Source organism: Anas acuta, chromosome 10, assembly GCF_963932015.1.
Source record: "Anas acuta chromosome 10, bAnaAcu1.1, whole genome shotgun sequence".
Lineage (NCBI taxonomy): Eukaryota > Metazoa > Chordata > Aves > Anseriformes > Anatidae > Anas > Anas acuta.
In genome coordinates this window covers 11,580,573-11,600,503 of record NC_088988.1, presented here as the reverse complement: position 1 = coordinate 11,600,503, position 19,931 = coordinate 11,580,573, and the positions used below count along the sequence as shown (strand labels likewise).

Sequence of the window (19,931 nt, the reverse complement as noted above, 5' to 3'; positions counted from 1 at the left end):
GAAATACTAAAATTATGTTTTTAAGAACCATTAGGTGATACCGAACAATCACTTTCTTCATTTCCTTTTCCTGTCCACTTTCAGAGGAGAAGCTAAAAACTACATAGAAAGATGACCATCAGCAGGAAGGAAATGTAATCATCATTTTCCAGCAGGGTACTAGAAAGTAACAGGGCATAAAGTGTTCCATATGAAAAGTCACCTTAAAACAATGTTGCTGGGATTCTAAGTAACAGCAGTGAATATTTTCAGTTAACTACAATAAAACACACCCTTAGCAGCAACAGCATCTTTCTTTTATCTTTCTCCACTGCCTCTAAGACTAGTCAATGGGCAGAAGTATTAAATCAGTAAAGAGCTGTGTGTTCACAGCAATTGGGCCAGACTAAATGCTGAGAGAAGACCAATTACCAGGGCTAAATCACATATTGTAAGCGTAAGTGTCAATCCACAAACATATGCATTTCAAATTGATAACCAAACATCAAAATAATTAATTTCCAACTACCTGGGACTGTAAATGGCTCATTCAGACCCAAGCTAGTGACTGATGGCTGAATCGAACATTTTAATTAAGGAGTAGAATTGGTCACACCTGTCAGACAAAATATCCCCCCACATGAAGAACATTATTTGGTTCTAAAAAACGTTTCTGGAGTTGTCTGCACCATGGGTGCTAAAGCAATAGGCACTTAGCAAGCTTTCAGAATAATCCCATCACTTTACCTGCTAACTTCTCTGCTAAACAGCCCAGTACTGCAGTTGTATTCCGATGTTTGGCAGGGTGACAAGCATCCTGACAAGCAGCTGCTCCACTTAAGTTTAATATTTCAGTTAGCTTTTGTAATGCATCCTGAAAAAGAAAAATCCAATCTTTATTCAGGAAAACTGTGTCAGTAATGTTGTACACTACGAATTATTTTTTACAATATACTGCTAAAATCACCATCACATTAGAGGCAACATAGGATGTTATCAAAGATAAAAATATAATAAAGAAAAGATAGGACAAGAAGTTCAATATTCCCAAGAGTTGTAACTTTAAAATTGCCACCATATTGTTGGCCATTTAAGTTGTTGGATTAACAACTATAGGATACTTTCAGACATATATGAGCTCCTATAGCAAGAGGATTTTGGTATTATTTCTTTGCTTAGTATTCATTCAGCAGCTATGGCAGTATTGCTACCTAATCAGTTTTAAGTGCCCTAAAACTCACTCCTTTTCTTGAATAAATAATTCAGGACTAAAATAGACCTGCCAAAGAAAGCCCACAACCCCATCAACAATTTAGGATGCTGTCAGCTTCACAAGATGTCATAAACAGATCCTTCAGAACATAAATGTCTTTCTATAGTCCTATAGTCACACTAAACAATAACAATGAAGGTGATAAATTTAAAGTGCCATGCTTTGACTTGCTTCATTCAGACAGCATGGTATGGATAAAATTCAAGATAAGTCTAGATCACAGCCCTCATTTCCAGGGTAGGTAGGGGTTAATCTAGAGTCAAGTTATCATACAGAGAACCCTGCCACCCCGAATGTTCAAATTCCCCTCAATTTTCCAGACTTCATAAAAGTTTCAGCTGATTCAGATATAAACTGCATATTCTCAGGCTATGATATAATTAAAATAGTACTTCTCATGTTGAAGTCATCAGAAGGCCATTTGAATAAAGAAACAGTACTGCCAAAAGTGGATGCTTACATGCTTTGTGACCTGTGTTCTGATCCACACTTAATTTTCTTCACTTGACTGATATTTGTACGGTGATAACAGAGTAGTAGTTATTTTCCCCAAAAGAAAAGCCACAAAAACAGAAGCGATGAACAGGACTGACAGTAAGTGGAAAGAAGGCAAAAAAGAAAAGGATGACTGAGCTAGAGACTCAGGATGGAAAAGCCTAACTAAAATTAGATTCTTGACATACCCTGTACTGCTTTTAGCCACTATTAGAACTTTCACAGAGATCAACTACTTTGAGTTAAATAAAGACTTTAGTCTAAACAGCTTACTGTGCTGCCATTTTAATTCTACAGACTTTACAGCCCACTGTAACAAAATAAAACTAAAAACAGCTTGCTACTGTTCTCTAGCTGTAGTAGAAGTTGGGCACTGACTTAAACTTACTCTGAATAGGCAAAAAGTGAACAAACACTTTACTAGATTGCACATGACCTGCAGATCCTACAGCTGTTACTCCTTGCACTTCATTGTGCTGTAAAGAGATTGCACAAGAAAGAGGCCTGAGTAACCCCAGGAGGCGGCATCTTGTTCCCTCTGTCTTAAGGTCAACTATTTCACAGCCAAGTCCTTAAAATTTAAGTACCTAAATAAAAACGATGAGGCTTTTGAAACACAAATCAGATGATAACAAGTACATTGTACAGCTGAAAAAAGTCATATAAAGCATTCAGTGGTCTCAATTTCCTAATTTGTTTTTCAAACCAGGCAAGATTTCTAGTCATGTTTTGTTTTCAGTAATCATTTCACTGCCTATGACAGCAATTATACAATATTTAACATGTAACTAAGTCTCAGATGACTTTCCCCAATAACCTATAGGAAAAAAGTTTTTGAAGACTAGAGTTTCACCAACTCTCCAGCCACTCACATTTATGCAAGACAAAAGCTACCACTTCATATCCATAACAATGCAAATTGAAAACTAAAAGTGGAAGCATAAGTAGTAGATGCAATGAAAGCTGTAATGTCATCACCTGTTTCAGATGAAATGAGAAAGAAGCAAGCATTTAAAGAAAGTCAAGTGCTCTGTAAAATCATCATGTTCAATAGTTAGCACCTTGAATGAGTTGTGAAAGTACGTGTACCAGCAAAGTATGAAGACCATGGATCACCTTTTCATCCAAAGCCAGTTCAGTGTTCAAATCCGCCAAACCATATCTAAAACTTTTTACTTAATTCCTGTACCAGTTAACAAGGTTAACTTATTTTAATACAGTAACATTTTCTGGTACCAACACCAATTCTATCAAGAGCCATAATTTACCTCAACCAGAATTTTGGTGGAGGTCTTGAGTTGGGCTAGTTGCACCTACCATAACATAGTTAAAATGTCATTTAACATCAGACACCCAGTTACGTTGCATTCGCTGCACATAGCAGGGAAGGAACAACTAAACAATGACTTGTACATATGCATCTTTCACAACTTGAGAAAAAACAGCAGAACTTGTCCTGCTTTTGCAGCATCCATACGTACTTATTGTACAGTATGCATACCACATGGCAGGAGAGGAGAACAATTGAAGCAGCCAAGGACCAAATGCCTTCTTTTTCCCTGGGGACCACTACCTTTTCATTTTCCTCTACACTGCTTCTAGCATTAAATACCAATTAGATAACAAGCCACCACAAATTACTCAAAGTTACAAGTTACACCCATTTTCTGAACGGCTAACGGTCTTGTATCACTGATTAAACCCACCCAGAAGCTATCATGGGAGTGGCAACCATGAATAACTGAAATTCATTTGCAGATAAACACATATTGCTTCAACTTACTTTTGTTGGCAACGGACATTCATCAAGTAGTAGCGTTATAACAGCTGGTCCCAGTGGATCTTCTAGTGGAATAACTCTAATTAAAGACTGGACAACTTCCAACCAGCCTTCATCTGTCAACCACAAAACAGAAGTAACATTTAGAATTAACACTGCAATTCTGAAGCGTTCAATATACATCAGCATATGCAAATTTAAGTTTTCAATCATTAAAATTACACCGTGATTTTACATGAACTAGGAAAAAATGCTTTACATTTTGCATCAATGTCTTAGTTTGCAGTAGCTTGGATGTCAAATTTCAAGGGGAGAAAAAAGTTTACAGCAGCTTGGGCAATAGTATACAGCCATTGTTTGGAGAACAGTCCTGCCCAGGCCAGAGCATACTTTAGTTTCCACTAAAATTAGAAAGAAACACTCATGACCACTATGGACAAGCACTTTGCTCCTGTGTAGTAACTCAGGAGTTCAGTGTGCAACATCAACTCTAAGTGTTGAATGCTGCACTCATGATGACACTGAAAAGACACTTGTGGTCAGGAGAAAGAGCATCCTTCCTGAATTCCCTCAAGTAACACAAGACCTTGGAGGAACTGCATTGGCTTGTCCTATGCCTGGACTTCCAAAGAAAATCTGATTTCAAACTGAACTCTCATTGTTTAGTGAGTGGCCAAGGCATTCTACTTATATGCAAATTGTTGTCTACCTACAGATGTTAAACTACTAAAAAAAAGTAAACAGATTTGGATTTACAAGAAAAAAAGTTGCATTAGGAGTAAAATTAGAGGTAATTGAGTCTGCATCTGCATACAAGCGAGTGAGGTTAGAAGAGACTTTGTGTTGCCTTCCACAATGATAAGTAAATATAAAACAAAGTATTGAAATTTGTTAGCGCATTACCCCAAAAAACTTTTTACTTAATTCCTGTACCAGTTAACGAGGTTAACTTATTGGTACCAGAAAATGCTACTGTATTAAAATACCAATTCTATTAAGAGCCATAATTCACCTCAACCAGAATTCTGGTGGAGGTCTTGCGTTGGGTGAGCTGCACCTGCCATAACAGAGGTAAAGCAACCCTCATATGGACACAGCTTGGCTAGCAGAAGAAGTTGGGTATGGACTTTGAACAAACATATCAATAAAATTGAGATCTAAGGACAGTAAAAACCCTAGACAAAAAATATGTACTATTAAAGAATGTACTATTTGGCAACACCGAAACCCAAGCGTTTAAACGATGTCTACGTATATGGGCTGGTTCTGCCCTAGTGCAAACAGATTCTTTGTGGCTTGTGGTTTAATGCTGTTACAGTGTGTTTGGGAGCCAGTTGGCTGCTTCTGGGGAGCTCTTGCAGGAAGTGTAACTGAGTTCAAAAAACTCGGATACCGTCAGCTCAGTGAATCTTCAGAAGGACAGAATTACATTTTGGAGTCCGAGTTCCTAGAGCTACAGCAAATTGATAAAATACATGCTAGCAGTACAATTATTTTGCAAAGAAAACAGTGCTGTTTTTTCCTGTGGAGTCACAACTGAAATGCCCAACACAGTGCCTTGATACCTGTTTCTGCCATTTCATGCAACGTGATCATTGAATAAGGAGGCTCCTGGTCACTGAAAGAGATATTACAGAGGTCAAAATTTATGCACAACCATCAATGTAATACACAGACAGAAAATTAATCCCGTAAATATTTAACAAAGAGAAAGTTACATAGGCAGCAAAGTGCTAATGCTATTTTCAGATCCAAAACAAAGATGAGATTTAAGCCTTCATCTGGTTTAAAGTCAACATCCACCTATCTACAATAGCTGATACATGAAATTGTTATCCATACTTAGATGTCTAAAGCTAAACATAATACCTAGACTTAACTGCTATTCATCAGCAAAGTTCCTCAGAATATGTAACAAGAGACCATTTCAGAGGTCTTGAAGCATATCAAGAGCAGTGTACAAGGGACACACCATAAACATACTTTTTCCAGAAACATTGTTGAATTTTCCCCCTAAACTGAAAAGCCTACCGTTTAGCAGCATCATACACTACAAACTCAGTAACAAGAGCAGTAGGAAATCATTAAGACAGTTTAACAGAGGATATTTAATGCAATTCCTTTTCCAACATAGGAAAAAAATAAAAATCCATTAGATTAATTTCTCAATTTGGTTTGTCGGAGCAGGGGCAAGAACCTATTGCCAGGTCCTCTTATTTTAATAAGAGTTCCTGCTCAAATAAGTACCTAATGCAAGGTCTCCAAAACTCTATTAACTAGGTATCTCCAGTACCAGAAAGGTTTATGCAGCAGCATATCCTGAACACTTTGCTCAGTGCTACTTAAGCGTTATGAACTAATCCCAGGCTCAGAATGATACATTCCACAATCAATTTATTACATGCCTTTGAAATGAAACTGGAAGTGCTAAGCACTGATAAATTTTAGAAAGTTTCAACACAGGTTAATTATACAGATAACAAAGCTACCTACTTTGAAGGAATTAATTATAGAAAAGTCTTAGGTTTGATTGATTATCGGATAAAAATGCATGCTTTTCTTAGCAAAACCTCAACATTCTCTAGTCATTATTTCCACAAGAAAATGCAAATGTGAAACTTTACACTTTTATATTGCTTTAACATTTGAAACATTTTTTTTTCTCCCCCCAAGCATCTCTTCACCTTCCATCTGGAAACTTATCTCACCAGCAGGAAAAAGTAGTGCAATGATGCAAGCCGAATTATCTCAAGAAAAACAGTTAAGACTCTTTAAAGAAAGAAAAAAAACACCACAGACTGCACGTAAAGGCTGTGAAAAAAAGAATGACATTTTTATCAGCAAGATTTTCTGGTTCTCTTATGCATAGCAGGTGTTAACATTACTAGCACTGAGCAAAGGAGTCTTGTTCAACTCACTTGCCATTTTAACCACTGAATTTCTAAACATCCCTTCCAGCACCCACCTTCCTCATATTTGGAAACAAAACAAAGCAATTTTGCCAATATTTCAATTTGTAAAGCAGCACTTGGGATAAACTCCAAAAATAAGTATTTATTCTTTTGAGGCTAGGAAATGAAACCTCACTCCTTTCCTTCTAGAAAGGAGATCTCTAGACAAAAGGAACAAAAAGCAGCCACCATATACTTTGAATCCAGACTGTTTTTCTTTTTTAATCCCAAGCGATAAACACAGAAAGCAATGGTTCATTGTAGATCACAGAACAACAACTTAATCTACAATTTATCTCAGAGCATCCCCATCTATTATTTTCACTAAAGAATTAAAAAAAATAAAAAGGGTTTTGTCTTCCATTCTCCAGGCTCATATCTTTGCCTCTTTACATCTGTCTTATCACACTGAAGTCTGTATTTCCAACTACTGTTACTGACATGTTTCCATTTTGATTTATCTGGGCATGGTTTTTGACACGAAGTTTGTCATTTTCCCTACCATCTCCTTCTGTTTCAGCTTTAGTGTTTCCAAAAAAAATCCAGCTCTAGGAGGAACAGGTGATAATGGCACATACTTATCCCTACAAACTCACACAGAAAAACAGTTTCCAGAAATGGATCCCTCCTCCCTCCCCACACTGTTTATTCCTATTAACCTAAAAAGGACCATGATGAAGTCTCACAGGAAGGTTCCTTAAGCTTTTTTTCAGGAACATTTAGATAATCTGTCTCATGAATAGGTTCCCCCATACTTCACAGCCATAGGTCTTTGTCACATAGAAGAGAGTCTGCAAGACCTTGTACTATTTGGCTGTGACTATTTGCAAGACAGATGTGTCTTATCAACAGCCTTAATATTAAACGAGGGCAACCAATATGCCACTATAGCCATATGGTGCTTGTGAGACAGCATCTGGAGTACTGTGCCTATTTTTGGGTTCCTCAGTATGAAGAAGGCATTGTAACAGAGTGTGTCGAGCAAAGGGCTGCTGTGATGGTTAAGAACATGGTATACAAGCAGATTTATTTAAACCATTAGGAGGGTCAGGGTACACTGGAACAGGGACCTAAAGAAGGGTAAGAAATTGAGATTTTCTGGAAACATTCAGTGCTTGAAGTGGCCCAAGTCACCTGCTCTAACTGGGGCTGGGTTTTAAGTAGCAGGCTTGAGTAGCTGAACTTATGGAGTCCCTTCCAACCTACACGATTATGAGAGTCTAAGGAAGTATTTCATTGAGTTAATATCAAAAAGAGATATATCTTCAAGAATTTGTAAGAAACAGGACTCTAGGATCAGTGACATAACTATGCTTATTACTGTTCAGAATCAAAGCAAAGTGCTTACAAGATTAACAGAATTGTTTGTAAGACCAACAGAATCAACTATGCACAAAAATGCTGTGAAACAGCTTACGGAGATGAACTTAGCTGAAAGGAAAAGGCATTTGAAATTAGGAAAAGGTTTTCAAAATTTTTGCACAATTTTGACTTAATGGTTTGAAGACAGACCCCAACAATAAGATAAAAAATAAAATAAACCCCAACCACTCACAACCAAAATCCCAAAACATACACACTCCCTCTTAAATGCAAGTTTTCAGGATAAAAGTCCTGGTATTTTCATTTAAAGCATTTTACAACAGGAAGGCTCCTCCTCTACAGGCATATTTGAGAACAAGGATACAGGTATATGAATCACGGCTCATTTTGTCCTGAGCCTCATCCAACTTAAATTGAATCCCGTTACAAAGCTACAAGAGTGTTTTTCTTTCTGTTGTAGTCTTTCCGGTTCCTAACCTGCATCTAACCAAAAGTGATGAGCTACCTTAATCCTTCACTCTTGAGGTCCTTTTATAGAAGTCTGTAAAAAGCAATGCAAAAGAAAAAACAACACTAAAAGAAGGATCTATCCATAAATATCCCACATGCCCTCAGTGGATGCTTTGAGCATGCAAGGAATGCAGTACTGGGATCATAAGCTGAACAGTCACAATGTGCAGTCTTTAAGAAGTAGACTTACAGGCAGAAAGAAAACCTTGGTCTGTTTACACAAACTAACAAAGATCAAACAAAGCTCTCAGTTTTGCTTAATCATTTCCAAAGTAGTAAATACAGCCTGAAAACAGAAACTTCGCTTAACAATCAATTTTTAGGACATAAGTTCTCAAGCTCTGGAAGATTTTTTTGCTTCCTAACCTGTATACCTATACCAGGCAAGCAATACTGAGCCCGCTCCTCATCCCATCTGGGTGTAGGCCCGCACAGGAACTGTGAGAAAGCTCCTCAGCTCCTGCAAGAGTCTGTACCTGGACGCTCAGGAGCTAGGTCTATTACCTAGGAAAGGTGCTGCTCTCCTAAGCCTCCAGATGGAAACACGCTGCTGCTTCAGGGAGGGCCAGGTGCAGATCGGTGAGAGGATGGAGTCACAGTTTGAGAGGAGACAAGAACATTGTATTTTTCATTCATGTTGAATTATTCCTTGAGGTGGTACTTACTTATCTACTAACGTCCGAATTACAGCCAGTGTGTCAAGTACTAGCCCATCCACATTCTGTTTTTTCCTTCTTGGTTCATGAGGCCCTCGACCTCTCCTAGGTGGCCGGACAGGGTCCCTTGGGTGGCTTCTTGCTTCAGGTACACGTACTCTACTGCTCTCTGTTTGTCGATTCTGAGATTCCACGTTGTCTTCTGCTCCACTGTCATCACGGCAAACACACGAGTTTCCCATATTGCAAGCCCCCAAAGCTCCCAGTAAACGGGGAACGCGGTGCTCTAGAGTCAACAGTAAACCTTGAAAAAGGCTTCTGCTAGCATAGAACACAAGGAAAGCAACTACAATCATCTAGAAAGTTTTAAGAGTAATGTTTGTGTGATCCTGTGAATTGTGTTTGCATTATATGCGTTGCTATCAGCTGGAATGAATGGGAAGTTGGAGGCTTAGTTTCCGATACAATTGGTTAAAATACACATTGGTCATCCAGAAGGAGGTCTGAAAAAGCAAACCCAAAACAAGAGTCAGTGTTACTACTTCTAATAAATAATAGAGTTCTCATATTAGTAAACAGAACTAGTCTTGGTGTACCTAGGAAAATACCTTGGAAACATACTGTTTGCATCTGAAGTCTACTGGGGTAGGGAAAAAGGATGGATGAGGAAGAGCAGGAAGATCACTGGTTAAGTAGCCCATTCCCTCTACCCCCTTCATTTTTTATACAACCTGTTATTTTCCATTTTTTTGGCTGCAGAGGTACAGTTTTGTCCTTAAGCCTAGTGCACCACCACTCTTTAAGTATTAACAAACCAGTTTCATTTTCTCTTACCGTCTATAGAGACATACTGTTCGACTCAACTAAAAGCTGCACATTTAAGAATCTCATTTCATACTAGGAATATTCAACATGATTTCCAGACAGATTCTACAAGACAGATGCAGTTCTACAGAACTAAACATACAGTTGTGGCCTATCACAACAAAGTACAGATTTAGCAGTGACCACGTGTTCAGTCCATCTGTGTGTAAACATTTTTTCAGAACGTGCTTACATCAATTGGATCCTCATCCAAAGATGCACCAAGTACTGACCCCAAAGTATTACAAGGACCATTTTAATGCCTACAAATCTGAGATTTGTAAAGGGGTGTTTTCTGTGCAAGTTGGATGATTTTTGAGTTCTAGCACGAAGTCAGTCTTCCATTTTTGAGAATCAAGAATAATTCAATCATTCTTACGTTCTTAATTCAAAGGGTTTGGATAGAATACAGGCCCAGTAGTAACAAAGATTGTAGCACAGTCCCTACACATCACTGAATCAAGAATGCTAGCAAGATCAAGACTGTTCAAAATACTGCCTGATCATAAGGTGATTTTTCAAGCCATAGGGTATATTTGTATACAACATTATATAAAAACTTGACTAAAATAAAGCCTTAAAGACATCTTTTCACTGCTTAGGTACTCCAATCATGTCAGGATAAAAAAGTTACTTTCAAGACTATTTTTTTAAAAAAATAACGTACACTAACACTAAAGCTAGAATGATGATTATCAGGTTATTACTGTTTTAAAATCATATAACAAATGTGTAGCAGCATAAAACCAAAAGACAGTTGAAGGCAATTACAGCCTTTCAAATACAAAAGGCCTTTTACCACCTCAGCCAACAGGCAATTGCACAGTTGCTAGCTGCCATCCGGGGCAAGATTATGACCATATTATATGGGAAGCCAGACACCAGTTGTAGGAGTAAGCATAACATCAAGTATTTGAATGGAAAGCTGTCACTGAAAAAGCACTTCAAAAAAAGCTCTCACACTCTTCTATATGTTTTAAGTACATTACCTTCACTGAAAAGTTCAGTATTAAGGTAACTGAAGGATAACTAGGGAAACAATGCCCATCAAGTGACATTAAATATCATAAATACAAGATCTTGATTTCCGGTTCAAGAAGCTTCTAAACCACCAATCATTAAAACGGTTTCAGTATCACAGCACGCTTGCCTTATTCTTTAAGCAGTTTGATCACAGCAAGAGGTGGGACTGCAGGCTCAGCTCTTCCACCTGAGCCAAGACATTTGCTACCTTCTCAGTCAGAAAGTAAACTGTAGACATAAGAGTGCCAATAGAGACTGCATAGATCTTAAGCTCAATTGTGTAAGATCACAGCCAGACTTGTTCAAATGACTTTTGAAAGCAAGCAAAAAACACACCCCACCATAAAAAACAAACAAAACTAAGAAAATCTCACCTATTTAAGGATTAGGTAGTTACACTAAATGTAAAATATGCCTTCCTAGGAAAAAAAAATGTATTTAGGTATCCAAATAATGTAAGGGTGTTTTAATAACAATTCTGAAGATCAAAATGGCATTATTAGTTTTATGGATTAAGAATCTGTAAACATTGTGTAAAGATTGTTCCATAACATATGAAAATGTTAACACAGTGAATCTACTTTGTCAAACCCCATCAAAATGAGTATGAAAAACCTGTATTTTAGTGATCAGCAAGGACCAGAAGCCTACCAAAGGAAACAAAAATAGAGATGTCAAGATCAAGACTGATTACTGAGACCTGGGTTTTCCGCCTGGCAACATTAAGCATGATTAAAAACAAGTGATTATGATCAACTCACCTTTAAGTGCGTTTGGTTCAGGAACAATTGGGCTTGCTCATAAAGCGCTGTAGCAGAAATGGACTGTATTTCTTCAGGGCACAGATGCATTTGTATCCAGAAAAACAGCAGTATATATGCCTTTATCATGGGCAGTGAGTTATTACAGTAAACTGCTTTCGCTTTTAGAAGCTATGCCAGAGAGTCCCTGAAAACAGAGAGAAAAGAAAGAACAATTCATTTGGAGACTGCCTCCCAGACAGACACGTTCCTCCTCCTCTCCACACCCGCAATGACATCAAGTCATGCTGTTATTTTCAGCTGCAGTCAGCCCTTACGGGGGAAGTTCTCTCACAGCTCCAAAAGCAGTTTGCCACCTACCAGCTTCAGGACCAGACACAGCTACGGAAACCCCAATCTGTTGCTACAGCCGAGGCACCAGACACCACAGCAAGTGCAGAGCAGTGACCGATACCTTGCTGCAGATTACCTGGTCCAGATCACCCTTATGTACGCTAGGGACACTAGGAAATCAAAGCAACTACACTGTAGAAGTTGGTTAGATAAAAGGAGAAGAGAATTTTAGCAGCTGGACTCAATGGTCCTTATGGGTCCCTTCCAACTTGGGATACTCTATGATTCTATGAAATGCCAGGATACACTCCCCTTGTTTAGTAAACAGCTGAGTTTGACAGCATCCACTTGTACATAAGAGTAAGGAACAAACACGGAGCTCGTTTCCATGCCTCAAAACCTAAGGTAGCAAATATTTCAGCACATAAGCTAGAGAAAGAGATTGCTACCGATCTGCCTTGCAAAGCAGTCGCACCTGGACACGGTGCAGATGTAGGAAGAGAGGTTCTGAAGTGCAAAGTAAAAAAAAAAAAATCTTTTCAAACAGTGGTGTTTGAGGTTGCGTTTGAGTTAGCATATTTAAGGGACGATTTACAACATTATAAGTCAACTATGAGCTTAGTATTGGGCTGCTGGTAGCTGTGTTGCTGTTAAAATAAAGAGGACTGAGCTCTGCACATCTGCAACATGCATGCTCGTCAGGGAATAAAGTGCCACTAGTGCAAGAAAACAGAAGAAAGCCAGTCAAGGAGAGAACTCACCATACAGACTGGATTTTTACATGAGAAAAAGGCATTTCTAAAACAGATAAACACCAACACTTTTGGAAGAATTTTGGCAAAAAAGACATTTTACAACTCAAATGCAGTTGACATTTCTGAGGATACGTTTTCTTCACTTCTGTAAGAGAGAAACAAGTTTAAGGATGATCAATTTTGCTTCTGTCCAGACCCTGAGACCTTAGTGACAGATCCTGCAACATGATAGAGATGTTCTGCACATCTCAAAGGATGAAATATATTGTTTTCCAATGAGAGGTAAAAATCTACTCATATATACACAAAAATTTGGAAGACTGAAAATTTAACTTCAAACCTAACCTTAGGAAATACATGGACATGGAGGGGAAACATGGGTACGAGCATGGGACTAGAGATAAACAGGCTCTCTCCTAGAGTACTCGCCCCAGTGTCAGCAGCTCAGTCTCCTTAGACAAAAGACTGCATGTTTGTTTTCCTGTCAAAACACAGCAAAGGAAGAGAATCAATGTCTCTTAAGCCATTTATATTCTTTTTTCAGTAGTTACACGGCTAAGAGTCTGTGCAACAGGTGTTAAGATGTAGCCACATTCCATTATAATGCTGTGATGAAATCAAACCACTCTTTAAACCAAAACCATTGTGAGCTAACAGCTAAGATCCACCTCAGCAACAGCACAAGAACCAGAACGAGACTCCCGGGAAGGCACAGGAACAGAAACCTGTTGCCTCTTGTCCAAGCCACCCCGACGTCATGGGAATGCCATTTTCTGAAACAGCTTGTGCAAGTCAAACTAGAACTGAAAGTGTTCAGATGAAGCAACTGTGCATGAAAATACCAGCAGTGATTGAGCTATAGTATGAAGAGGGCAAGCTCTCCGCATCCACTCTGAATGTTGACCATCACTTGTTATTTTGGGATGCAGGACTACTAAGTTGCCAAACACATAATCAAAGACGTATTTTTTTGCTCTATCAGAAACTAGCACTGAAATTTCTCTCACCAGCATCACACGTGGCAGCCCACATCTCTGCCACCCAGGCTTGCTTGGAGGTTCAGCCAGAAGGCAACAGCCTCCTGCCCTAAGCAAGCCACTCAGATGCCATTTGACCACCTGAGTGGGATCAAAGCAGCCACTGGGCACAGCTGAAGCCCACAGCAGCTTTCTGGGCCCCTGCTCATCCCCACCAGCCTTTGGGACTGATTCCCTTACAGCAGCCACCCTCCAGACTGGCAGAAACATGCCTGGAGGCACAAGGAGCGACAAGCTGTGCAAACTGACCAGCCTGCCGCAGCTCTGGAAGTCCAATGGGGAAAAAAAAAAAAAAAAAAAAACAACCAAAGAAAACAAAAGCCATTGAACTGAATACTATTTGAGTGGATCTACGTGTGCCTGGTGGCACCAGTGGTAAGCCCACCCCAAGAGGCATCCTCTTGATCATCTGATGGAGCACACCCATGCATAAGGCAGCTGGAGGTGGCATCAGTCTCATTGTCTCTGTAATACACAGCCCAAGCATCAGTGATTCATCCCCTGAAATATTCAGTTACAGCCAACCATAATAGTGCCTCATGATGGAAAAAAAGCCTCTCCTTTCCATGAAATGGAGCACATTGCCAAGAAAACAACAAAAAAAACTTCATACACAAATGAGTAAGGACTGTTTCAGCTACTAGAACCACTTCTCCAGCTCCTGCCACTATGACAAGTGAGAGCAGTGTTTTCTTCTTTTAAGAGCAGCATAATGCAGATGCTCCATCAGTAAGTGATACAGTAAAGCTGATAGCTTTTCAAGAGCTAAACTAAGTTTTAGGCAGCAATTTCCTATTATGGAGATAAATTAATTAGAAATATTCCCTCAGCATTTTTTTTCCCAAAGAAATGATGCTCCTAAAAAGGAAGAGATTGAAACATTTGTGATGCCAATTGGATGAAAGAGTTCAAGCTACAAGAGGAGACACAGCTCTGAACTGCTGTAACTCAGAATAAGAGGGAAGTCCTGTTTGCAAATATAAGCTAATAACATGGAGAAGGTGACAGCTTTGAAATGATTAGGGTAGGTAAGAAAAACAACAAGAATTCCCAGCAAATTAAATACAATTGTAACGTGAAATTAAGATTTTCTCAGGATATCACATTGATGTAAGAAGTAAACCTCTCAGCTGAAAGACTTCAGCAAGTGAAGAGCAGAAGCTGCTTAGTGTCCAGCACAGTGACCAAGCAGATGCAGAACTGGACTGCAGGATTCAGGAGGAACAAGTAAATTCTGTGTTGATTCTTCTGAACATCACCTTGTAGAAACCACTTGCAAAACCCTAACACAATTATTTTCTTTAAAAATATCCCAGAGGATAATGCTATGGGAAACAGCATTTACTGGCACCCAATGTGTCACCATTTGCAGTACAAAGCCGTTGATGCAGTTATTTGGTTTCATAGTAGTCGTAGTAAAAGCACCCTAAACCAAAAGCAAACTGACCTTGAATGCCCCTGTTCCACAGAAGAGGAAAGATCACTTCTCCAACTTGCCAGCTCTTACCCAAGTGATTGTCAACTGTTGTGAGGCTGTGCAGGGCTTACGCAAAAATTTGGGCTTTAACCCTGCAACTCCAGTTTTGTAAGAAACACACTGTTCTTGAGAATCTGATCTCTCATTGGACTTGTTGTGGTAACAGCCAAAGGAGAAAGAAGAACGATTCTAACAGGTTTTTTCCCCCTGTAGGTTTGCTATCAAAGTCATGTTTTAAAGTCCTCGGTACATTGGACTTCTTTTTCTTCCTTTAAATCTGTTTTCAAGCTAGTACAGAAACACTAGTTATGACATGGATTTTAAACCAGTTTCACTTTCTCTCTTAAACCAGCATCTCCAAAGCAGGCCTGGCAAACCCAGCAGCAGGGGGAAGAGAACCCTGCCCCAGCGTGGCCCAACCTGGACTCAGGGACAGAGCAGCACCCAGGGCCACCAGGCATCACAGGGCCCTGCTGCCGTGCCTTCCGAAACAAACCAAAGTCATTACCACCTCCTAGCTTGCACATCTCAGATGTCTAAATGATCATGAGATGAGATTTGGATAGAATTGTTTCTAGGCCTTTAGAAAAGGCTAATTTTGCTTTAACACTTTGAATTTCTAAATGCTCTCCAGCACAAGCATCAATAACACAGAACATGACTTCCAGGTTCTTCTCCTCCCAGGGGTCATGATTTTTCATTTCAAACAAAGATACAAGGAAAGAAGGAAAGGTCCTGCTCTCATGCTTTGAGGCAGATGAATGCACTTCTGAGATACCAATCTTAAAAAGGCTGTAGTATCTGAAAGCTCCAGGGTGTTTGACAAGGTTGCCTCCAGCAGGCTGACGTGGCAGAGCAGTACAGGCACAGCAGTGCCCGAGGAGCAGAGTGTAATGCACTGCTCCAAAGTGGCTGGAAGATAAGTCTAGTGCCCTGTGGAGGCCAGGCAGCACTAGCCCTGCAAGCTGAAAACACACGAGCACAACAGAGTAGCTGATCAGTTTTATTTGAAGTGGATTAGCTATACCATTTAGATTTGGTATGGGCATTCATTCAGAGGTTTCAGTTAATTCAGGTTGATCTTCCTTGCTGCTCTTAAAGCTTCAGATATCAACAATGAAGATCTTTGCTAAATTTTGAGGGAAGAAAAAAACAAGTCAGAATCCACTAAGAAATTCCAGAACAGACAGTGTTGGGAAGAAAGCACAAACATTTTGAGTACCAAGCAGAGGTATAGGATTGTGGAGGAACACAGCAAAAATGCCAAGTTTTATTTAAGCTTTTTCAGGTAAATTTAGTAATTCATACCAGGTTAATGGTTTACCTGTATTATTCAGTCAGAAATGTTATCAATAGAAGTATTCGCAAATTGTGGAGAGATTGGTTCATTGTGGTCGACTACAAAGATAAGTATTTAAAGCACCTCGTACATGAACAAAAACTGAGAGGATTCCGAGGCACAGAGCAAGAGACTGAGCAGTTCAAACAGTCACACAGAGTAGCCCTGCCATAGGAATTAAATCCAGGGCTATGCCAGCGCAGCGCCAGCCGAGTAAACACACTGCTGGCTACAGAAAGATGCTACAGGCATGGACTGATGAAAGCAGGGTCAGGTTCTTGTCAAACCACCAACTTTGTGCAATTGAGCTGAAATGGCGAAATCCCAGTGTTGCACTGTTTCTCATCTGTAAGCTAATCTTAGGAGAAACAAAATGCGGGAAACAGACAAAACTGGGGCTTGTTTTCAGAGAAAGATTAGGTACCAGCACATACAAGGCAGGAGAGTCTCCTGCTCTAGACCATAGAAAAGAGCCCAGCTAGCTGGTATGACTAAGCTGTTATGAATGCATAAAACACACAGAAGTACAGGATGTGTGAGAAATTTTGATAACATTGCTGAAAAATTCAGCGATGCCTCAGTTGGAAGCTTGCATTTGTCGGCTGACAACTGCCTCTGAGAGCAAGGCGCAGAGCAGACAGTGTCTAGAGCCTCCTATTCGCAGCCTCACCACCACATTTGTCACTTTATGACAATGGTTATCATCACAAACAAAAAAATAGCAACATGGCAAGAAACAGGACGAAGAAACTTTCACTTCTTGTTAACTCAAGAAGCAGAGGGTGGACTAATCTTTGAGCAATGGCAGCTGAAAGCCAGATTAACAGCCTTCCTGGCCAGCCACAGCACACGGGCAGTTGTGAGCTGCTCTGGGCTCTGGACTGCCCAGGGACAGATGAAGATGTCCTTCTGACCGTCTCCTCCTGTAAGCTGATGCAATGACAGCTGTTGAGTCAGATGTAACACATAGGTCACTAGGGTAGCAAGCTTGCCTTGAAGGCACTCACAGAAAGCTTCATTCTTGATCTAGGACTGCTACAGCCTGCAGAACTTGATGCACAGCTCTAGAAAGGTTACTCGAACCCCTCATCTGACCCATTCAAGAGAAAAACAGGAAATCATACATGAACACAGTTTAATTTAAAAACCCCAGCTGGGTTTTTCTCCATACTTAGGTTCTTCCTTGTTACAAGTCTGCTGTACAAATGTGGCGCAGGAGAGATGCTGCTGCTGGGCAGGTGATCACGCATGATGAGCACGTAAGTGAGCAGCAGGCACCAGGCCTCATGGACCTCCTCCCACCACCGAGCTCCTGACCAGACCCTGCAGGTAACAGCTCACCCACAGCTGGAAGGATTAACAGGGACACATCCCTCTGTCCAGCAGCCTTCCCCTGCAACAAAACATACAGTATCTTAAGTCCCACATCTGTATATCTCCATGAGGAAACTTGGAGGAAGTTGGACAAGGGGTTTCAGAGCTCTCATGGCCAAGAGGAGGAAGGGGATGGACAGCTCAGCAGCAGAGCCGCTCAGGTACACGTACCTGGCCCTCTTCCTAATCCACATGTTGCACAAGGCAGACTACGAGTGGTTTAAGAAAAAACATGCCTGTTTTATTTCATTACAGTTGCACATCAAGTAGGCAGAAGACTGAAAAACAATTTAAGAAGCTTTCCAAAAAGCCTTTAATGGTATCAGGAGTCATAGTCATCTGGTGCTTCTCTTCGGTAACTTCTTGAAGAATTTCAGATCCTTAAACTTTACTTCTCTTAAGTGCAACTATCAAAACTACTATTTCACCAAATGTATCTAGGGGTAGTCCTCTAAGCAAGAGTAAAATTTTTTTGTTGTTCAACTTCATCTCATCTTTTCCTTTAAGTCCTTTGCTGCAGTACTGATACACTGATCAGAGTTTCCCAGAGAGCAAACACGCATCATTTCTCATTTATTATTAGATTAGCTTTATTTTTAAAAGCAGTGAAGAAGTCTGGGCTTTCTTCACATCAGGCACCTTCAATGTTAGAGAAAAAAAAAGAAAGCATCAAGGTATTTGCTGGATTTTCTTTTCCAAGCCATCTTGCACATCCCACTGCCCACAGGAAGGTAGATGTGCACCAGTACCACAACCTTCTGATCTGTAGTTCAGGCTGTCCTCTAGCTGAGGACTCAAACTGTTTCCAAGCAGTCTGTGCACATGCACTAAAACAGTCCAAAAATTCACTTCGTCTTAAAACATCCCCAACCCTGGTCTTTCTCTTCATGTTAAGTATGACACCAACATATTCAGAAACTTAAAGCAGAAGTGAAGTACCTCCTATAGCCAAGAAGTCTAAGAAGGGAAGAAAAAAAATACCTGCAATTCCAAGAGTTGTGCATACTTAGAAACTACTGATACATCTCTCCCCTTGAAGAAGCAGGAAGAGGACAGATGTGTTGTCACTGATGGGGGTTCCGCAAGTCACTGTGATCAGTGACCACACACCAGTTAAGTGACTGATGGGTGGGATCTCACCTCAGAATTTGAGCATACAAGTACGCCTACTGAATGGGCAAAGTGACACATCAAGTACACAGAGATCCCATAGCAGAGTTGAAAAAAACTTCAAGAGCACAAGTTGGGCCACACTAACGGTAGATCACAGCAGCAGATTACTGTAGGCACTGCACTGGTCAGTCACAAAGCCTGTGAGTCATATGTCAACATCTGACTTGTATTAAACCTCAAGGACATGAAGAATAGAAAAGGAAATAAAAATCATGCTGGCAAAGCTGCTGACAGGACATACTAACTTTATAGTCACTGCATATAAACCTAGAATGGAAAACAAAGTATATTGTCAGGACATGGGGAAATGCAAGGCACAAAATGACACAACGGAATCCTCGTGTCATACTTGGAAGACAGCAAGGCTCGGGGCAGCGCATGCGCCTGCCCTGCTTTGAAAAGAATGAATTCAAAGTCCGTGCAATCATATGCTCAGGAGATAAAAAACCAAAACCGAAACAGCTTAAAAATGCTGAACTCAACAGATCATCAGTGGAGCAAAACACAACAAGCTTTCTTATTAGCTTGTCTTCAATTACTATAAGGTAATGGTATTTTAATTTGCTGCCTCTGTGGAGAGAAGAAAACCCAGCAGCGTACACCAAGATCTCCACCTTATGACGGTATCACCAAATATCTGGGATACCCATAGGAGATGGGTCATAATACAGTGCACGTTATCAGCTACAGGAGGGTACTAATGTGAAAGGAAGCTTAAATAAAGAAGCCTAAATAGTAAAGAGTCAGTAAACATCCCATAGCAGACCACCACACTCATCGCTAACTGGTTAAATTGCTAAGTATTTCCTTTTACTCCTTACTTTTTAA

General features: G+C 40.0%; 1 protein-coding gene across 5 annotated transcripts in view; it reads right to left on the bottom strand.

Annotated features, from left to right (window-relative positions):
• RSPRY1 (ring finger and SPRY domain containing 1) overlaps positions 1-19,931 on the bottom strand; it is a 36,328-nt gene that overhangs the window by 14,060 nt on the left and 2,337 nt on the right. For 3 of the 5 annotated variants that reach the window (XM_068693760.1, XM_068693762.1, XM_068693761.1), the window contains exons 2-6: positions 11,616-11,802; positions 8,977-9,470; positions 5,093-5,145; positions 3,531-3,643; positions 727-853 (exon numbers count right to left, since the gene is read on the bottom strand). In XM_068693760.1, coding sequence (XP_068549861.1) covers positions 727-853; positions 3,531-3,643; positions 5,093-5,145; positions 8,977-9,323 — 640 coding nt within the window. In that variant the 5' untranslated portion in view covers positions 9,324-9,470; positions 11,616-11,802. Of the gene's footprint in view, positions 1-726; positions 854-3,530; positions 3,644-5,092; positions 5,146-8,976; positions 9,471-11,228; positions 11,274-11,615; positions 11,803-15,187; positions 15,391-19,931 lie in introns of those variants that run through there. The other 2 variants (XM_068693764.1, XM_068693763.1) reach the window with 2 other exon arrangements.